An 18,786-nucleotide genomic window follows, 5' to 3' on the forward strand; every position below is an offset into this window, starting at 1 on the left:
AGAAAATGTTCAATTGGAGAAAACATTTTTTTGCAGTGTAGGGACACGCAGAAGCCAAAGGGAAACATGCCAAATATTATGATAAAAGGATTTTTCTCTGGAGAAGATCTGCCATGGTGCAAGAGCAAGGGACTAGGAGATAAGACTCTGATTGATTTATTGCACGTTATGCCCAAAAGAAACCCATGACTCATTAAGAGACCTGGCACCACCCTTTTGGACCATGCACATTTAGAATTTCTTCCTCCGTTAAACTAGCAAAAGTGGATTCGGAAACATCCTAAGTGCACCTGCGCTCAGATCAATAAAATAGGGTCCTCTGAGTGTCAAGTTTGACTTTGAAAAACATATTACTTTAACACATACCTTTTTTTGGCACTGGAGAATTTATGAAAGCCATGAAATGCGCTACCATTCCAAAAGGTTGACATGACCTGACCTGCTCAACCTAATGGCATCCAGATGCAGATTTCTTAAGTGTGTGTTCATTTCAGGTTTCCCTAGAGAAGGCTAGAGAAGTCATACCTGGTCCAGTTGCCAGGTTCTGCATAAGCCCCACACAGAGACACACCTTCATTCAAGAATCACCTTTGGTGTCTTGAGTCTGTTTTGCAGGTTTCAGCATCTCCCTAACTCAGATATATGACTCTGCAACTTATCTCTCCTCTCCCGACACGTGTGTACCTGTAGAAAAAGGCACTTCCTGGCATTTCCAAAGAAGATGATGAACAATCTACATCGCAACTCTGCTTTTACCATAAACTAGTGATATAACCCTGCCATTTATTTCCAGATATGCCCATATAAAGGAAGATATGAACTGAAACATTTTGCTTATAATAGGAACATTTAAATGAGATGATTCATTCAAATGCGTTTGAACCCTCAGTCACAATACACAGCCTGAAAGGAAAACACCCACCTTTACAATAAGTGAATATGCACTTTGTCATGTTTAGTCATCTAATGAGTCCTTTGGGAGCCCACTAACACCATTATTACAAACACAAAACAATTAAATTAACTGTATTTATGCCAACACAAAACAATCATTTGCCTTTCTGGTTGAAAGTGACATGCCTGTAACGTGTTCGTCAGCAGATGAAGATAAGAGGAAATGAGCTATACTGACTGAGTCAGTCTCTGAAACTCAATATACGTACACAGACTGTAAACAAAGAAACAAATCATATTAATTGAGGGTTGTTAATTATTAAATATAGAAAAATAACATGGATTAATCATGCCCAACTCATACCTGAATTCTGCAATAATCTCAGCAAGCTACCATACAGAATCATGTTATTTATGACATGAATAAAACGCATGACTAATTGATCAACATACTGTTGCAATATGCAATACTATTTACTTCATTGCAATTCATGGTGACTTAAATTTCTTAAAAAACAAAAACTTAAAGTGTATTGGATATACAAGTATTGCGTTATGATGTATGTTGACATGGTGTCAGAAAATGACAGCAAGCTCTTTTAGTAAAGAATAAACGTGCTACCAAATAAGTGACTTAAATCTTCATGTAATCTCATGTAAATGCTGCACTGCAAACCAAACGAGCATGAGAGTCGTCAAAAGGTTTCATTCACTGATTTTTGTTACAAAGTATGTTCCACAGATTCTCCAAAAATAGCATGCACCCATTGCTTGGATGAAAATAGTCTGTTAATGACTTGCAGCCACAAATAGATCATACCTAAAAAAAATAAACCTCTAGATTAAAGAATACACAGCATGCTAAACTAGTCTGCTAAAAAAAGACGACACATAAAGCGAATAAAAGAAGACTTTCTATTCTTCAATTAAATGACTCATGTGTTTTCCTGGTGTGTACCGGTGTCTGGTGGGTGGATTATGGGTTGAGAGCTTTTTTAAAAACCTGTCCTGCTGCTCTGACCAAGGCAGAATTCTGATATGTTTTCTTGAGTCCTCATCAGCAGACCTAGAGAGAATGGACGACAGCGCATGTTGTGTGTGTGTGCATTTTCTGCATTGATTATGGGGGTGAATCTGCAGGATACAGTGGAATGCATTAAAACGCATGTCAAACAGAGCTGAAAACAATAACAAACTAAAGGTTTTGACACATTTCTATAAGAACCAGCATTAACTTTTTGAGCAATTCGAGATACAGCAACTTGTCTGTTTGAATGGACCTCACGGGCCAGCCTTCACTCCCCACGTGCATCAATGAGCCTTGGCCGCCCATGACCCTATCACCGATATGTATTACACACACACACACACACACACACACACACACATATATATATATATAATATATATGTGAATGTAAACATATATATCAGTGATAGGAGATATATAAATAGCTGTCACATAAGTAAAGTAAGTCAGTTCCATCCTTTACTTTTGAGATAAGTAAAGGATGGAACTGAGTATGAGTACTTGAGCCTGAACTTGTGCTTTTAGATAGACAGTAGATTTATGAAAATGAAAAACCAAACACACACAAACACTGTGTGTAAATAAGTTACGATGACAGAAATTCATTCGCAAGGAACATTCCTGGACTGTGAGTCTCGCCAAAGTCACACCATGTACCAAACCTCTCTGACATAACTCATCTGTTTAGCATCTTAAACCTCAGGCACAGACATACGTGTATCGCTGAAAACATTCACAAATAGATGTCTGAGTTTAACTGTCGACGCGTGTCTTTGTGAATGTGAGTGTATCACTGCCAAGTTCATGTTCTCATAAGTATGTAACGTGAGCTCTTTACAGCGGATGTGTGTTAAACACAGAAATCTGACCTCCAGTGAAGAGACTCAAAGCATAACACATTCAAATCGTTCTCTCCTGTTTGTCTCCTCGATCTAGAATCAAGAGAGAACCCCCCCCCTCCCTTTACTCTATATTTAACAAGAGATTAATTAACAGGCCAGATAAATTAATACCTCTATCTGTCAAATAATGCATTCAATTGTAGCCTAGAAATCTAGACGCACCCTAGCGGCAGCAAATCTAATCTACCGCGAGTGTCGTCTAGCAACTATCAATACACTTCTGAGCTGTAAAAGCCAATCTCTGGTCGGACCAATCACATTGTGTATAGAGTCGGTGGGCGGGGCTCACCATAATGACGGCCGAGTTGCGCTTGCGTGCTTCTAGTAAACAAAGAAACTGGCGAACGGCGGTCTTTCGAATCAGCTTTGACCGCGACTCTGGAAGACTTGGAGTTAAGCTTTTCTCTGAGAAAAGAACAAAGAACGGCACTGAAGTCATTCTTAAAAAGGGAAGATGTGTTCGGAGTTTAGCCGACCGGATACGGCGAATGTTTAATCAGTCAACAAGCTCCGCTTCACCTTCGTTGCTCTGGTTGGTTGTACCGCTATCCTATCGCGTGCAGAGGGAGTTTGAAAGACAACCGTTTATCCGCCCCTCGGATGAGCTGTCAATGGTGAGTTTCCAGACCAAACATCTTGATGTGGGTCTGGCTTGTCAGGCTAATTAAATTGATCAAAAGTGACAGTAAAGACATAATGTTAGAAAACATTTGTATTTCAAATATGCAAATAAATAGAACTTTCTATTCATCAAAGAATACTGAAAAAAAATGCTAAAAATGGTCACAGTTTCTATAAAATATTAAGCAACACAACTGCTTTAAAGGTGAGCACGACATATCGGCCACCATATCGGTATCGGCCGATATATGTTCATTTTAATGTTATTGTTATCGGCACAATAAGAAAATCTAGATGCGGTTCTGTGCGCGCTTTAGGTGTATACGCTGAGAAAACAGCACACAAGTTCTTATACGTCTTTCCACGTAACCACATTTAAAATCGACTTAAACTGAAAAAAAGACTTAAGTTAGACTTTCTAGTTTCTAAATAAGAAGCAGATTTTAAATGACAAGCAACCGAAAATGAATGAATATACACACTCTAAAAAATAATTCAGTGGCTTAGTAAATATCACAGTAATAATTAACTTTATTAACTTAATAAAATCTCTCAATATCATTTACTTGATGGTTTTAGTTAAAGATACCAAAATAATTGACTAAAAATCCAACAGTTAATTTTGTCTAAAATGTATAGTTATATTTAAGTTTTTTTCACTAAAATAATTTAGTATTCAAATAACCAATTATTTATTTTAAATATACTTAATACATTTGTGAAATTTATTTCAAAATATTTGAGAATGGAGAATTAAACCGATCTGTTTCAAGAACCACAAATATTACTTAATTAAAATCAAGATTATTAATATTTAACACACACTGAAGAAATTGAGTAAGTTTACTGGATTAAAACAATGCACCCCTCCCCCACCCTCTGACGTGACGACAGCTCGACAGTTGAATTCTCCTCAGTCACCAGGAGCAGTTTCTTCTTCTCAGCGTCGCAGAATTGGGGCATTTCCTCTGTTAAATTCAGGTTTGTATGTTTTTTTTTTTTAAAATCTATATAATCATTACTGTGCTAAAAGGCATTTTATTTAATTCAAAACAACATACAGGGACAGTGTGAGTCACCTTAAGTTAACGTGTGGCGTTGGTCTTTGAAACGCCTGCTGTGTTGCTCAAAACACACAATTTTATTCGTAAAGATAATGAATATAATGAATTTGGATGATAAAATCTTATTAAAACTGGGCACTGTTTGTTTATTGTCAGGTTATGGAGTCTGGCGCCTAAAAATGAAACGCAGGACAGCGGTCTCAAGTTTAAAGTCCACCCGCAGACCGCTAACGTTAGTCCATCTCAGGCTCGAGAAACAGCGCTGATACGGTGGAAATGGGATAACAGACCGGTTGATTACACTTGAATTACTTTTAAATGTTTAATTTTTATTTCTAAAATGTTTGTTACATGAGTTTAAATGTTGTAAAATAACTGTTATTCTTTACATGTCAAAACAGTAATATATGCTGTAACGTTATTGCTGTACTCATCGACAATAAAGGCCATGTCATGTATAAGTGTGTTTGTGTGGACTGTGGAGTATTTTACAAAGGTTTAGAGGAAATTAAAGTTATACTATACAAGTTAGTAATACTCATAAATAAAAACAGTTCATATTAGTCATAAATATTGGTTTTTAAATGCTTTTTACCCAATTTTTTCTACTCAATTGAATTTGTTAATGTAACAAATGCAGTTACTCAGATCTACTTAATTTTTTTACTTACATTTACTCAGTTCTTATGGTGTCTATAATTGATTTCACTGCTTTAAAATGTACTCAATTTTTTTAGTGTAAAAATGTTTCACCAAAAAAATTGAGTAAATCATAGTATTAGTTTTTAGAGTGCACACAGACAAGGTTAAAGAGTGACCAAAAAGCTTTGACATTTCTCTGCCAGCACTTAGCACACATTTTCTGTGGCCCATTTATTAAAGATTTTCTTTCCAGTTTTAACAACATTTTCCACCGTTGGCTTTATATCCTTATCGTTTACTTTGGTTCAAAGCATATCTACAGAAGTAATCTGAGGCTCACAGCTAGCAAACAGCTTTACTTTCTAACAGTGTTTCTCATGAGATCTCATTCTAGCAGAGCAAAAGAAAGATAACAAAACAAAAATTGAAGTTTGATGGCAAAATACTAGTACAAAATGTTCTTGCATTATCAAAAACAAAAAAAAACAAATGCAGACTACCAGTGTTGAATAAGGATGTGCTATATGATCCCCATCATGAATGCAGCGGTGCAGTGTTTTTTTTGTGTGAGGTTTTTGTGTGTGTTTTTTTACAGTTTCATGACACTCCATCTGTGAAAAACAACTGGAAGAACACAGTGGATTAAACTCCACAGATCACCATGACTGATATGATCTGATATAGGCTGTTTTAAAACTAGACTAAAAATACCAAAGTTCAAAAGACAGTATTATGACTCATTAAAATGCAATTAAAGTGCCCCTATTATGGTTTTTAGAATATTCTCTTTCATGCAGTGTGTAATACAGCTGTCTGTGAATGTAAACGTTTTGCAAAGTTGTAAAGTTGTACTGTCGCCCAAAAGAAAGAATTGACTCCTAACGAATTGACTCTGAACCCCCTAAACGAGTCATCTGTACTTTGAATCTCACTGTGTGATGGTTCTATGTCACTAGAAAATAAATTTGCATAATGCTCAATTTGAACCGCCCTCAAACGTCATTTTACTGACAACTGCTTCTCAAATCTTGGAGTTCAACAAGGGATTCGCAGAACACTTGCTCTTGAAAGATGGGTCAGTACCCAGTTTATTTAGACCAGCTCCTCAGAATCCCAACCTGTAAGTATGAATGACTATTGATGTATATATTTTCTACCAGGTGTTGAAAACATTTCGTTTTGTGTTTTATATTGTGAAAGCGTTTCCTTACAAATATCAGAAAATTCTGTGTTTGGTATAGGGCTGTCATTTTTGAAAAAAATCTAATTCGAACGGATATCACATATCAAGCAATGTATTTGAATATATTAGAATATAAAGCTTTCAGTTTGTCTACCGCATCAGATGTCGACGCGGTCCTCTCCAGCAGCTGGGATTTGTTTACAGATGCCATAGCAACTCTCAACGGCCACCAGGACTTATTTGGTTTTATAAAAGCTATTTATTTGTTGTAAAGTGTAATTATCATCTCAGAAAAAAATAAATTCTAATGTCAGGCGCAGTTGAAGGTAGTTGATTGTTTGCTTACATGGGTAGGTTTAGGGAGAGTGTCATTATGCCAACATTATCTTCATAACTTCTTACGAAATAAAAAGTTTATTCCTCAGAAAAATTTATTTTCCTCTCTTGTCAACATTATAGCTTGGTGCTTCAGGGGCACGCTGTGTACGTCACATAAGGATGCACACTCAAAAGTAATCTGGTCAGGTCGTTTACATGGTGAAATGTTTCATTTGATCGATTCATGAAAAGGTTTATCCCACCCATCTCGAAACGATTACAATTTTTTATTACGATTGAGGTGTTTATATGGAGCATTTTCATTCAGATTGGACTTTTAAACCGATTACAGTGCTCCATGTTAACGCACCCGACTGTACATTTTTTTCGCTACATGGCACTTTAAAAACCGGAGTTTATTTATAGTTCGATTACAGATATTTCACGTTATGTTCAAATGCATATTCGAATATCGAATAAAAAGTGACAGCCCTAGTTTAGTAGTGGCACTTTAAATTAATAATCTATAAATAACAGGGTTAAGGAATTTACTTTGAAACTGACTTTGTGACATGGTGCATTATCCTGCTGGAAGTAGGGGGATGGACATAAAGGGATGGACATGGTCAGAAACAGTGTTAGGGTAACGAGTTACAAAGTAACGGATTACAGTAACGATATTACATTTTTGAGTAACGAAGTAAAGCATTACACTAAAAATATCGGTAACTACACTACTTTACTAGACTATAGGAACGCGCTTTTGTGCGATACCCGAGTCGTGTTTGCCTGTGTGTGAAGTTTTGATCTGTTGAAGTGCTCCATGCATGCGCTGCGTGTGTGCTTGTCTGGGCACCGTTGCCATAGAGATTGATTTGAGTGATGTAGCTCCTGGTGCGAGGAGAGAGGGAGACGGGGGCAGTGGCGATCTTCACATTACTTTCACTTTAGATAAACATTTTCACTTTTCTACTGTCCAGTGATAATTTGGAAAGAAAACAGAATGGAAGCCTAAATGTTATATAGTAATGAATGCAACCTTAATTGCGTGGAGAGGGGCAATTAAATGCCACACAGGATGTTTTTTTTTTTTTTTGTATTCCTACTTTTCTTTAATTTTTAATGTAAACATTACCAGACCATTTGACCATTGTGCTTGCATCTCTTTCACATATTCCACTCTTTTACATGCCATTTTGTAAACATTTATACAATAAACACTATGCTGACAGGATACGTGATGATAGGGCTATGATGTTTGACCATGTATCTACACTCTCAATGAAGGAACGTGAAAGTAAAGTAATAAGTAGTGAAGTTACTTTTCAAATGCAGTAACTAGTAAAGTAATCTCATTACAATTTACAGAAGTAACGGAACTAATTGCATTTTTTGAGTAACTACCCCAACACTGGTCAGAAACAATGCTCAGGTAGGCCATGGCATTTAAACGATGCCCAGTTGGCACTAAGGGACCTAAAGTGTGCCGAGAAAACATCCCCCACACCATTACACCACCACCACCAGCATGCACAGTGGTAACAAGGCATGATGGATCCATGTTCTCATTCTGTTTACGCCAAATTCTGACTCTACCATCTGAATGTCTCAACAGATATCGAGACTCATCAGACCAGGCAACATTTTTCCAGTCTTCAACTGTCCAATTTTGGTGAGCTTGTGCAAATTATAGCCTCTTTTTTCTATGAGTGGTACCCAGTGGGGTCTTCTGCTGTTAGAGCCCATCCACCTCAAGGTTGAGCGTGTTGTGGCTTCACAAATGCTTTGCTGCATACCTGGGTTGTAACGTGTGGTTATTTCAGTCAAAGTTGTTCTTCTATCAGCTTCAACCAGTCGACCCATTCTCCTCTGACCTCTAGCATCAACAAGGCATTGTCACCCACAGGACTGCTGCATACTGGATGTTTTTCCCTTTTCACACCATTCTTTGTAAACCCTAGAAATGGTTGTGTGTGAAAATCCCAGTAACAGCAGATTGTGAAATACTCAGACCGGCCCGTCTGGCACCGACAACCATGCCACGCTCGAAATTGCTTAAATCACCTTTCGTTCCCCTTCTAACATTCAGTTTGGAGTTCGGGAGATCGTCTTGACCAGGACCACACCCCTTAATGCATTAAAGCAACTGTCATGTGATTGGTTGATTAGATAATTGCATTAATGATAAACTTACTGTTCAAAAGTTTGGGGTCAGTAGGCTACGATTCTTTATGAAATGCAGATTTGGTGCTCAAGAAACAATGACATTAAAAACAGCGATGCACTATGATACACCTGGACAGAGCTAGTCAAAGAAAAAGCTACAATATTATTAAAACATCTGAGCTGCTGTCAAAGTTAAGAGGACATTGTGTGCTACTTTACAAAAACTGCACTAAGTTACTAGCATCATTACTTTGAGCTAATTATCCCCCAAATACGGATGAATAAAACTCCTAAAAACTACAGAACCAGCAGAGAACATCTCTGAATGACTGTAGCACAAGTGCTTCCTGGTTAGGAAAAGAAGAAGTGCGTTATATAATCAGCTCTTTACACCTCAGGCTGACTCTTTCTCTTTCACTGACTGCCACACAAATGAACACAAGAGCACATGAAACACTCTTAAAGGTACAAGAGTGGATGTTCAGTTCTGTCATACGGCATAGTTAAAAGGTTGTGACGCACTCAGGCTCCCTGTAGTCAAAGACAGTCACACATAGTCTGTAGCAGGTTCTGCATGAATGATATGAGATTTATGAAGCAACAGGACAGAGAATTATTATAATACCCGTATAAATCACAGATGCATTCTGTTCCTGTATACTGCTGCCTGACACGCAGTACTTTTTTTTTTTACTTTGACTGTGGAATTATTTAACTGTTTTATGTGTATTTTTAATGTCTCTCGCAGCATCATTCGTTTAAAGGGGTGGTTCCGTGTTTTTTCTCAAGGCTTGTTTGTGTTTATGGTGCGCAGTATAACATGTCTTGATACTTTTTTTTTTTTTAAACGCAGTATTTTTCTTATATTTGACCTTTATTTCACACCGTTGTCTCCACTGTCCTTTGAACGACTCCTTTTTCCTCCTGCTTCTATGAAGCCCATCCCTCCAAGAAATGCAATGGTCTTAGATCGGTTAGATGGCCAAATGTACACTCTTAAAACAAATGTGTTAAAAACAACACAACTTGTGTTGTTTCCAACACATGTTCTGAGTGTGCTCAGGGACAACACATGTTGTGTTAAATACAACACAGAATATGTGTTGTGAAAATATACACACAAATGTGTTACTTTAGTAAACACATTAATGTGTACTTTTTGTATACATCCAACACAACTGTGTGTTATAGATTTACTATTTATTTTTTACTCTAAAAGATTATTGAAAAAGCTAGATCAGAATACAATATGTACACTTTCATGAAATCACACTGAAGCATTGAATACTGATCATATAGTGTTTATTTAGCTTTTATAAAAAAGTCAATACAAAAATAAGCATTTTAAAAACATGATTCATACAAAACATTAATCAAACACTTCTTTAAATAACAACATACATCAAATATGATTAAAAAACTTAAAAATTGAAGTCAACGAAATCACCACATCACACCACACACACATAATTCATATTTACCTAAAGAGTGCATGTTCTTTCCTTAAAGGGCTACTTCACCGCTTTTTCATATTAAACTGTTATTCCCTTAACTAAGACGAGTTGATACACACCTCTCTCGTCTCAGTGCGTGCTCTTAATCGCTCTGACGCGTGGTGACGATCTGATAGCATTTAGCTTAGCCCACTAAGCCCAGTTCATTCACTATGGTACCAAACAGAGATCAAGTTAGAAGTACCAAACATCTCCACGTTTCCCTATTTAAATACAGTTACACTAATAGCTGAACGACCTAGTATGGTGACACAAAATAAAACGTGGCGCTTTTCTAAGCGGATTAAAAAGGAGAACTATAATGTATGGTGGAATAGCACTTCTGAGAGAACTTCGACTCGGCGCAGTAAAAAGTCCCGGCTGAAAAATCCTCCCTCACATCTCCCCCTATTGACAGAAATGAGAGAGTGAGTTTTTCAGCCGGGACTTTTTACTGCGCCGAGTCGAAGTTCTCTCAGAAGTGCTATTCCACCACACATTATAGTTCTCCTTTTTTATCCGCTTAGAAAAGCACCACGTTTTATTTTGTGTCTCCATACTTGATCGTTCAACTATTGGTGTAACTGTATTTGAATAGGGGAAACCTGGAGGTGTTTGGTCGCTTCTAACTTGATCTCTGTTTGGTACCATAGTGAATGAACTGGGCTTAGTGGGCTAAGCTAAATGCTATCAGATCGTCACCGCGCGTCAGAGCGATTAAGAGCACGCACTGAGACGAGAGAGGTATGTATCAACTCGTCTTAGTTAAGGAAATAACAGTTTAATATGAAAAAGCAGTGAAGTAACCCTTTAAATGTCAAATCAAGTTTTGTATTGACAAAAATATTTTCCAAGCACTTTTGACAGTTATACATCGTCTGTTTAAATTAGGCACAACGCTACAATTTGGCAATTAATTCTATAGCATTTGATCGTTTGCAAGTGGACTGGGACAAAGGCAGGTCACATACATTATAAACTGAAGACAGTTGGCATGGATATTGAAGATTATACAGCCAATAGAATTTGAAAAGTTTGTCTAGAGCACAAGTGAGGCTTTTTACATCAAGTGGAAGAGCAAAATAATAATTATTTGGCACAATTACAAACCGTCTTAAAGGGTTAGTTCACCCAAAAATGAAAACGATGTCATTAACTCCTCACCCTAATGTCGTTCCACACCCGTAAGACCTTCGCTCATCTTCACACACAGTTTAAGATATTTTATATTAAATCCGAGAGATTCTGTCTCTCCATTGAAAACATATGCACAGTATACTGTTCCTTTCCAGAAAGGGGAAAAAAACATCATCAAAGTAGTCCATGTGTGACATCTGTGGGTTAGTTAGAATTTTTGAGGCATCGAAAATAGATTTTGGTCCCAAAATAACAAAAGCTACGACTTTATTCAGCATTGTCATCTCTTCCGTGTTTGTTTTTAATCCGCGTTCATGACTGCGCAGACTCCCTCAGACTATAAACGAAGCTTGTGCGCACCCAAAAACACATCAGCAGCGTCACTGCGAAGGGATATAGTCGGTTGATTTAAAACAAACACGGAAAAGAAGACAATGCTGATTAGTAGTTTTCGTAGTGTTTGTTATTTTTGGACCAAAATTTATTTTGGATGCTTCAAGAGATTCTAACGAACCCACAGATGTCACACATGGACTACTTTGATGATGTTTTTATTAGCTTTCTGGTCCTTCAGGAAAGGAACAGTATACCATACATACGTGTTCAATGGAGATACAGAAAGCGCTCAGACTAAATATAAAATATCTTAAACCGTGCTCCGAAGATGAACGCAGGTCTTACGGGTCTGAAACGACATTAGAGTGAGTCATTAATGACAATTTTCATTTTTGGGTGAACAAACCCTTTAATGTCCTGTAGAGCCGATGGAAACCAGCTGCGGCTGAGTTGACATTGGCGATCCTTTTATGCCTTCTGTAGGCAGAGACGTCACACTGGTACCAGCCTACAACAATGAAACAATGAAAAGCATCAGAAATTTTCATCAGCACCAGTTCCAATAGAGTATGTGGATGATGATGATGATGAATGAGGATTAACAGTGTTTGAAATGATTACTTTTAATTTATGAAGTGAGTGTTACAATGTACATGTCATTGTCCCATTACCACATTTAGAAATGTGTGCACATGCCACAGAAATAAAATAAATCCTTACCATCCTGCTGATTATCAGCTTTCTCCAGTCTGTCTTCTTTCCCACCGGTCATCTTGGAAAATTCAATGTCCACATGCAGTGAATAAAACAGAAAAACAGAAACAATGAAATATTAATATTAACACATTATAAAACAATCTTTGTGTAAAGTGCTCAGCAGCTTTGTTAAACAAGTATTAACTTACCAAGTGTAACGTAATATGATGTGACTGGATCCTGGTCTTCCATTACCTAGTTAAAATATATAATAATAAAAACAACACCATATTATAATGCTGTAATCATACGAGTCATAATTTAAACCAACGAAAAAACGTAAATGTTAAATGTTTTCATCCCGTAATCCATACAACTTTAAATAACTTAGTCAGTGACAAGCTGCTGGCACAAACTGGCGTGTTTTTTTAAACTAACGTTACAAAACCATAGACTTTAAAATATATAACATTACACAACACACGTCGCCACAACGTCGTTTAAACTAACGCATAGTATTTGGTAAAAGCCAAAAGGGACTATTACAAGTTTAAACTTAAGGAACCATGCATTAACCTTTAAGTCTTTTTAAAAACAATAACGTTACCTATAAACACCTTTGCAAAACGTCAGAGCCCGCTGGCCTAACACACAAACATTCGGTGTGTGGGAACATGGAAACGGGAAAATAACGGTTAAAACAAACAAATTATATTTCCTAGACAATTAACACAAATCTTTCTCATGTTATGTGGAGAAATATGTACTATTTTACGCGTTTAATTAAATTCACTCACCTGAGGGAGACAGAATCGAAGCTGGCCAGCCGTCAGTTTGTCTGGAAACGGAAGCGACTGCGCATGCGCAGGCAGCGCAGCAATGTCATTCCGGCAGTCCTAGTTGTTTTCCCCCAGACTTGTTAAAATGCGATATTCACATTTGCAACGTGATAAATAAATCCAATAGTTAAAGTTGCCAACACCCATTGACTATTTGCAACAGAAAAGATGCCTTTAATGTAAACATACTACTAAATGTGTTTTACACAGTAATTGTGTAAACAGTTGAACACTATATTTACACATCATGTGTCTGTAGTAACACAAAATGTGTTACGAATCCATTAACACAAATTCTGTGTTCATTTTTAACACATCATTTTTAAGAGTGTAGTTTCCTGTATTTTTATTGGCTGAAGTGCCAAGCACAGGTTGCCGGAAACGCCACGCCCCTTACCAAATTCTCTCATTAATTACTTACCCCAATGTCGTTGGACATATCCGATGGCTCAGAAAGGCCTTCATTGACACCAATGTCATTTCCTCTCTCAAGACCCATATCAAGCGACGAGAATAGTTTTTGTGCACAAAAAAATAATTAAATAACGACTTATATAGTGATGGGCTGAATTCAAAACAAAGTTTCAAACGATTATGAATCAGCGTATCGATTCAGGATTCAGATCGCGTGTCAAACTGCTGAAATCACGTGACATTGGCAATCCAAATCCTGAATCGATATGCTGATTCATAACCGTTTGAAACTTTGTTTTGAAATCGGCCCATCACTATATCAGTAGTTATTTAATTATTATATTTTTGTGCACAAAAACTATTCTCGTCGCTTCATAAAATGATTGTAGAGCCGCTGTAGTGAGATGGGCTTTGTAACGACGTCTTTAGTGCCTTTATGGGTCTTGAGAGAGGAAATGACGGTGTCAATGAAGGCCTTTCTGAGCCATCGGATTTCAACAAAAATATCTTCATTTGTGTTCTGAAGATGAACGGAGGTCTTACGGGTGTCCAGCGACATGAGGGTAAGTAATTAATGACAGAATTTTCATTTTTTCGGGTGAACTAACCCTTTAAAGTAGCAAGGTCAAATTGTTACTTGGACAATTTGACTTAAATCATGTATTATGTTGCGCTTACTGATATAGTTGAAAGCCAACTAGAAAGCAATTTTACTAACATATCAAAGCCAACTACTTTAAATATGAAAACATAAGCAGTAACACAATCAGAACATCTAAAAACACCCCAATGTCTTTGATAATAAAGTGAATACATAATCAAAGATCTGTACAAAAATGAAAATTACATGTAAATATATGTGTAAATAATAAATCATAAACACATCATTTATGGTTATTATTTACAAAATGTTCTATTATTGGTACTTAATCCCACTAAAATGTGTTAAAATAAATAAATCAATAGAGATAATATTTTTCTCAGTGTTGGCATATGCTTTCTGCATATTTTGATATACTTTTATCATTTATGGATGGTGGAATAAGTGTAAAGAATAAACAAATGTAGTAAATCATACCTCTGTCTGTTTACTTCTATCAGTGTTTTTATCAGTTTATGTTTGCTGATTTCTGACCTACCATCATCATTTTGATAGAAAACTTTATTTGGGACTTTTGGATCCTCAATACAAGTATTTTTTATGCTTTTACACACTGAACAAAAATAAGGATAAGATTATTAGAGAAGCTACAAGAGTCTTGTTTGGGTCAAGTCTTTTCACATTTATAATGTAGGGAGGCCAGCAGAAAGTCAATATGTGGCATGGCGTGTTTGAAAAACGTAAATTGCATGCTATCTAAACGTAACTTAAGGTTCACTGACCTGGTGTGCTCCATCACTGGGAGTGTACACAGAACTGAACTGCTTCAGGTGGTCTCGTGCGTGACTGACTCCTCTCAGCGTCTCAAACACATTCTCCAGGGCGGAGTGAGCGCGCGCCACTGTCAGCTCTTCAGGGCTGGAGACTCCTACACACACACACACACACACACACACACACACACACACACACACACACACACACACACACACACACACACACACACACACACACACACACACACACACACACACACACACACACACACACACACACACACACACACACACACACACACACACACACACACACACAGAGAGGAATGAGTTTAAACACATGAACGTTCATGTAAAAACAAATCTTACTGGCTCACTTATTCACCACGAATTCTTATTTCTGTAAGAGTTTAATATTTTTTAATTCAACAAGGACACATTACGTCGATTGTCAGCAAAGACATTTATAATGTAACAAAAGATTACACAATGTTACGAATCTATCGAATTTTATATTCATCAAAGAATTCTGAAAAAAGGTATCTGTTTCCACAAACATATTTTAAGCAGCACAACTGTTTTCAACATAATAATGAGAAATGTTTCTTGAGCAGCATGTGGATCATGCATTGAGGATCATGTGACTGAAGACTGGAGTAATCACAGGAATAAGTTACATTATAAAATATTAAAGGGGTCATAAATTGAGTCAAAGTGCCCTCCACTAATATCAACCCCCTTGGCAAATATGATAAGGTGGCTGTGGAAATAAATCTGCAATGTTGTTCTCTAGTTCATGTTGGCCACAATTATTGCAGCATCCTTCTCCCAAGACCACAGCTCTGAGTCTTCTTCTGTAATGCCTGATGAGTTTGGAGATCAGAGCCCTTTCCTTTATCCAGAATCTTTCCAGATCCTTCAGATTCCAGCTCTTCTCTTCAGCTCATCACTCATTTTCTATAGGGTTCAGGTCAGGAACTGGGACGGCCATGGCAGAAGCTTCATTTTGTGCTCAGTCACACATTTTTGTGTTGAATTAGATTTTTTTTTTGGATCATTGTCCTCGGCCCATTATCAGATTTCTAGCAGAAGCGTCAGGTTTAGATTTTTATCTGTTGGTATTAGCTAGAATCCATGATACCACGAATCTGAACAAGATGTCCAGGACCTCCAGTAAAAAAACAGACCTACAACACTAAAAGATCCAGCGGTATATTTAACCATGGGCATGGGGGACTTTTATCTCTGTGTGAACCAAACCCATCAAAAGCTCTTTTTTTAGTTTGACCTGACCACAGAACCAGGTCCCTTCTGAAGCTCCAGTCGTGTCTGACACTGAATATGCTGGAGTTTGTTTTTGGAAGAGCGAGGAGGATTCTTCTGCTGTTTCAGCAGCTCCTGAGTTAATCAAAATTTCATGTGCACTCACTAAACTCAGATGCTGGAGAATGAGAGAATGAGAGAGTGAGAGAGAGAGAGAGAGAGAGAGAGAGAGAGAGAGAGAGAGAGAGAGAGAGAGAGAGAGAGAGAGAGAGAGAGAGAGAGAGAGAGAGACTCAGTTTCATTTAAGGGGAAAGTGTGAACAAAGATGTTTGACAAAAACAAACTTTGTTGTCATTCCAGAAGCTCTGATGGTGCTGAAAGCAAAGAGAGACTCAGAGAAGACAGATGGAGAACGGAATAGCAACATGGGTGGGTGAGGCTGGCACATCACCCCGCGTCAGCTGTGGAATGCAAGTTCTGGGTAATGAGAGAGCCGTCCATCCTTCAACCAGATCTAAACAATCTTGCACCTGAAAAATAAGAGATTCTGCTCGGCCAGTTAAACATCCCTGGCCCTGCCAAACCCGCAGACGCATGGCTAGAGCGGAGCAGTACACTTATGTAAGACTCATATTGATGGTAGAGTAAGAAAAAGCTGATTAATTTGATGAATTAAACTATGAATCACTAGCCTGACGTGGTCATACTCAATTCTAGTCAGAATATGAATCTGAAACTGCTCCATTGGGCTGTGATTATGGGGCGTGTTTCAACCGAACCAGGAAAGACATCAATTGGATAGACCTACAGCCAATCAGAGCAACGGAGTGACGCATAACGTTACTTGTCAAATGTCAACAGAGCTCAACTGCACTGTGATGCCAAGTCTGCGGTTTTCCTGCGTGTTTTTTTTTTAATGTACGCGGGTTGAAGTGACCTCCATTATGTAATATATAGACCCTGGAATGCGAATTTTAGCAGGTAACCTTGGCAAAAAACACAAATTTTACTCCCCAAACGCAATTTTATTTCCGGAGAACCCTCCCAAGAAGCTATTGTTTTGGGCTAGTAGTTGGCCTTTTTTGTTGTTAAAAACTTGGCAACCCTGTCTGGATGCACGCTGAAATAAACGATCTTGCCGGTGTTGTAAAAAAAGAAACAAATTTAAGAATACACAGTTACTTACCAACATGTTCATCATTTCTGAGAGAAATAGAGAAGTTGAATGCATATATGAACAAGCTCTCGGTTTAGGATTAGAACAAATTCAACCAAGCGCCTTGATTACATTACTGTTTATCATCCTCTAAAGCCCGCCCTGACAATTTCATTGGTCCAAACAGTTTTTGTTCGGGCATAAATACTCCTCAATGGATCGAGTCGAGACCGAACTGCCCGAGCTCAAATGTTGTGGGCGGGGCTGAGTTCGGCTGGCATCCAGGCTAATGAATCCAAAAAAAAAAAAAATCACAGCTCAAATGCTTCATATGACACTGACAGTTGGGAAGGGTACTTTGGAAATGTAACGGGTTACAGATTACAAGTTACTCTATTTAAAATGTAATAAGTAGTGCAAATATTTCAATTACTTCATTAAGGTAATCTAATGTGTTTCATTTGATTACTTTTAAAAATTTCTAACAAATGTTTTCAACTGTTAATAAGCAGTATAGGGTGGTGCAGGTATTACATCACTTTGTTGGCCAAAATATGGACGTGAGTTAGCATTTTAAGGCAATGGCTTTTTGAATGGGGTTTTGGTTAAATGGCTGAAATAAGGTCGGTGGGGAACACAAGCTCAAGACACTGTCACGTTCTACTCTACAAAAGACAGTTGCTATCAAGTGCCTATATAGGACTACAGAAGCAGTCGAGGAAATTAAACGTCATCACGTTGAAAAGGTAAACTCAGTCCGCTTTTACATAACATTATTATGCTCATAATTGTTCTCTTATAAACTAGTCTAACTCAAAAGTTTGTGGGAAATGTTTTGAGATTTAGTTGTCAGAAGCTTAGTGATGGTGACGTTGAAGTTGTGGGACTGTGGTTTATAGTCTAACTTTAGCTTTTTACTTCTGGCGACTGCATTTAGGCTTCAAAATTCAATAAAAGTTGTGTGAAAGATCCTGATGGCAAACGTGTATCATTAAGTATCATAAACTTTTGTTGATCACAGAGAGCTTGCTTCTTTTTTTGCGATAATCCAGAAGCCTATGGAAAAATCCTATTGAGTTTTTGTTGAGGGAACCAGTGTGCTAACTGCTGCCATTAAAACAGTCCGAAATCATTCAGATATATTTTGTTGTCTTCTTATTATCAATGATCATAAATGCAGAGTGGTTATGCAATGCTTTCACTAATAATCAATTCAGGCTTCTGTGACTGCAGGAATCATGGCCTGGTCTGCATAC

General features: G+C 37.5%; 1 protein-coding gene and 1 long non-coding RNA gene across 2 annotated transcripts in view; both read right to left on the reverse strand.

Moving 5' to 3' along the window:
• Positions 1–18,786, reverse strand: part of scfd2 (sec1 family domain containing 2) — a 171,697-nt gene that overhangs the window by 11,876 nt on the left and 141,035 nt on the right. The window contains exon 6 of the mRNA XM_067416944.1: positions 15,118–15,263. Within this exon, the coding sequence (XP_067273045.1) occupies positions 15,118–15,263 (146 nt within the window). The remainder of the gene's footprint in view (positions 1–15,117; positions 15,264–18,786) is intronic.
• Positions 11,019–13,380, reverse strand: LOC137041795 (uncharacterized). Its single transcript, XR_010898153.1, has 4 exons — positions 13,279–13,380; positions 12,691–12,736; positions 12,506–12,557; positions 11,019–12,293 (listed from the first exon to the last, which is right to left on the reverse strand). It is a non-coding gene; the product is annotated as an uncharacterized lncRNA (long non-coding RNA).

The sequence above is a fragment of the Pseudorasbora parva genome, chromosome 15 (assembly GCF_024679245.1).
Source record: "Pseudorasbora parva isolate DD20220531a chromosome 15, ASM2467924v1, whole genome shotgun sequence".
NCBI classification, from domain to species: Eukaryota; Metazoa; Chordata; class Actinopteri; order Cypriniformes; family Gobionidae; genus Pseudorasbora; species Pseudorasbora parva.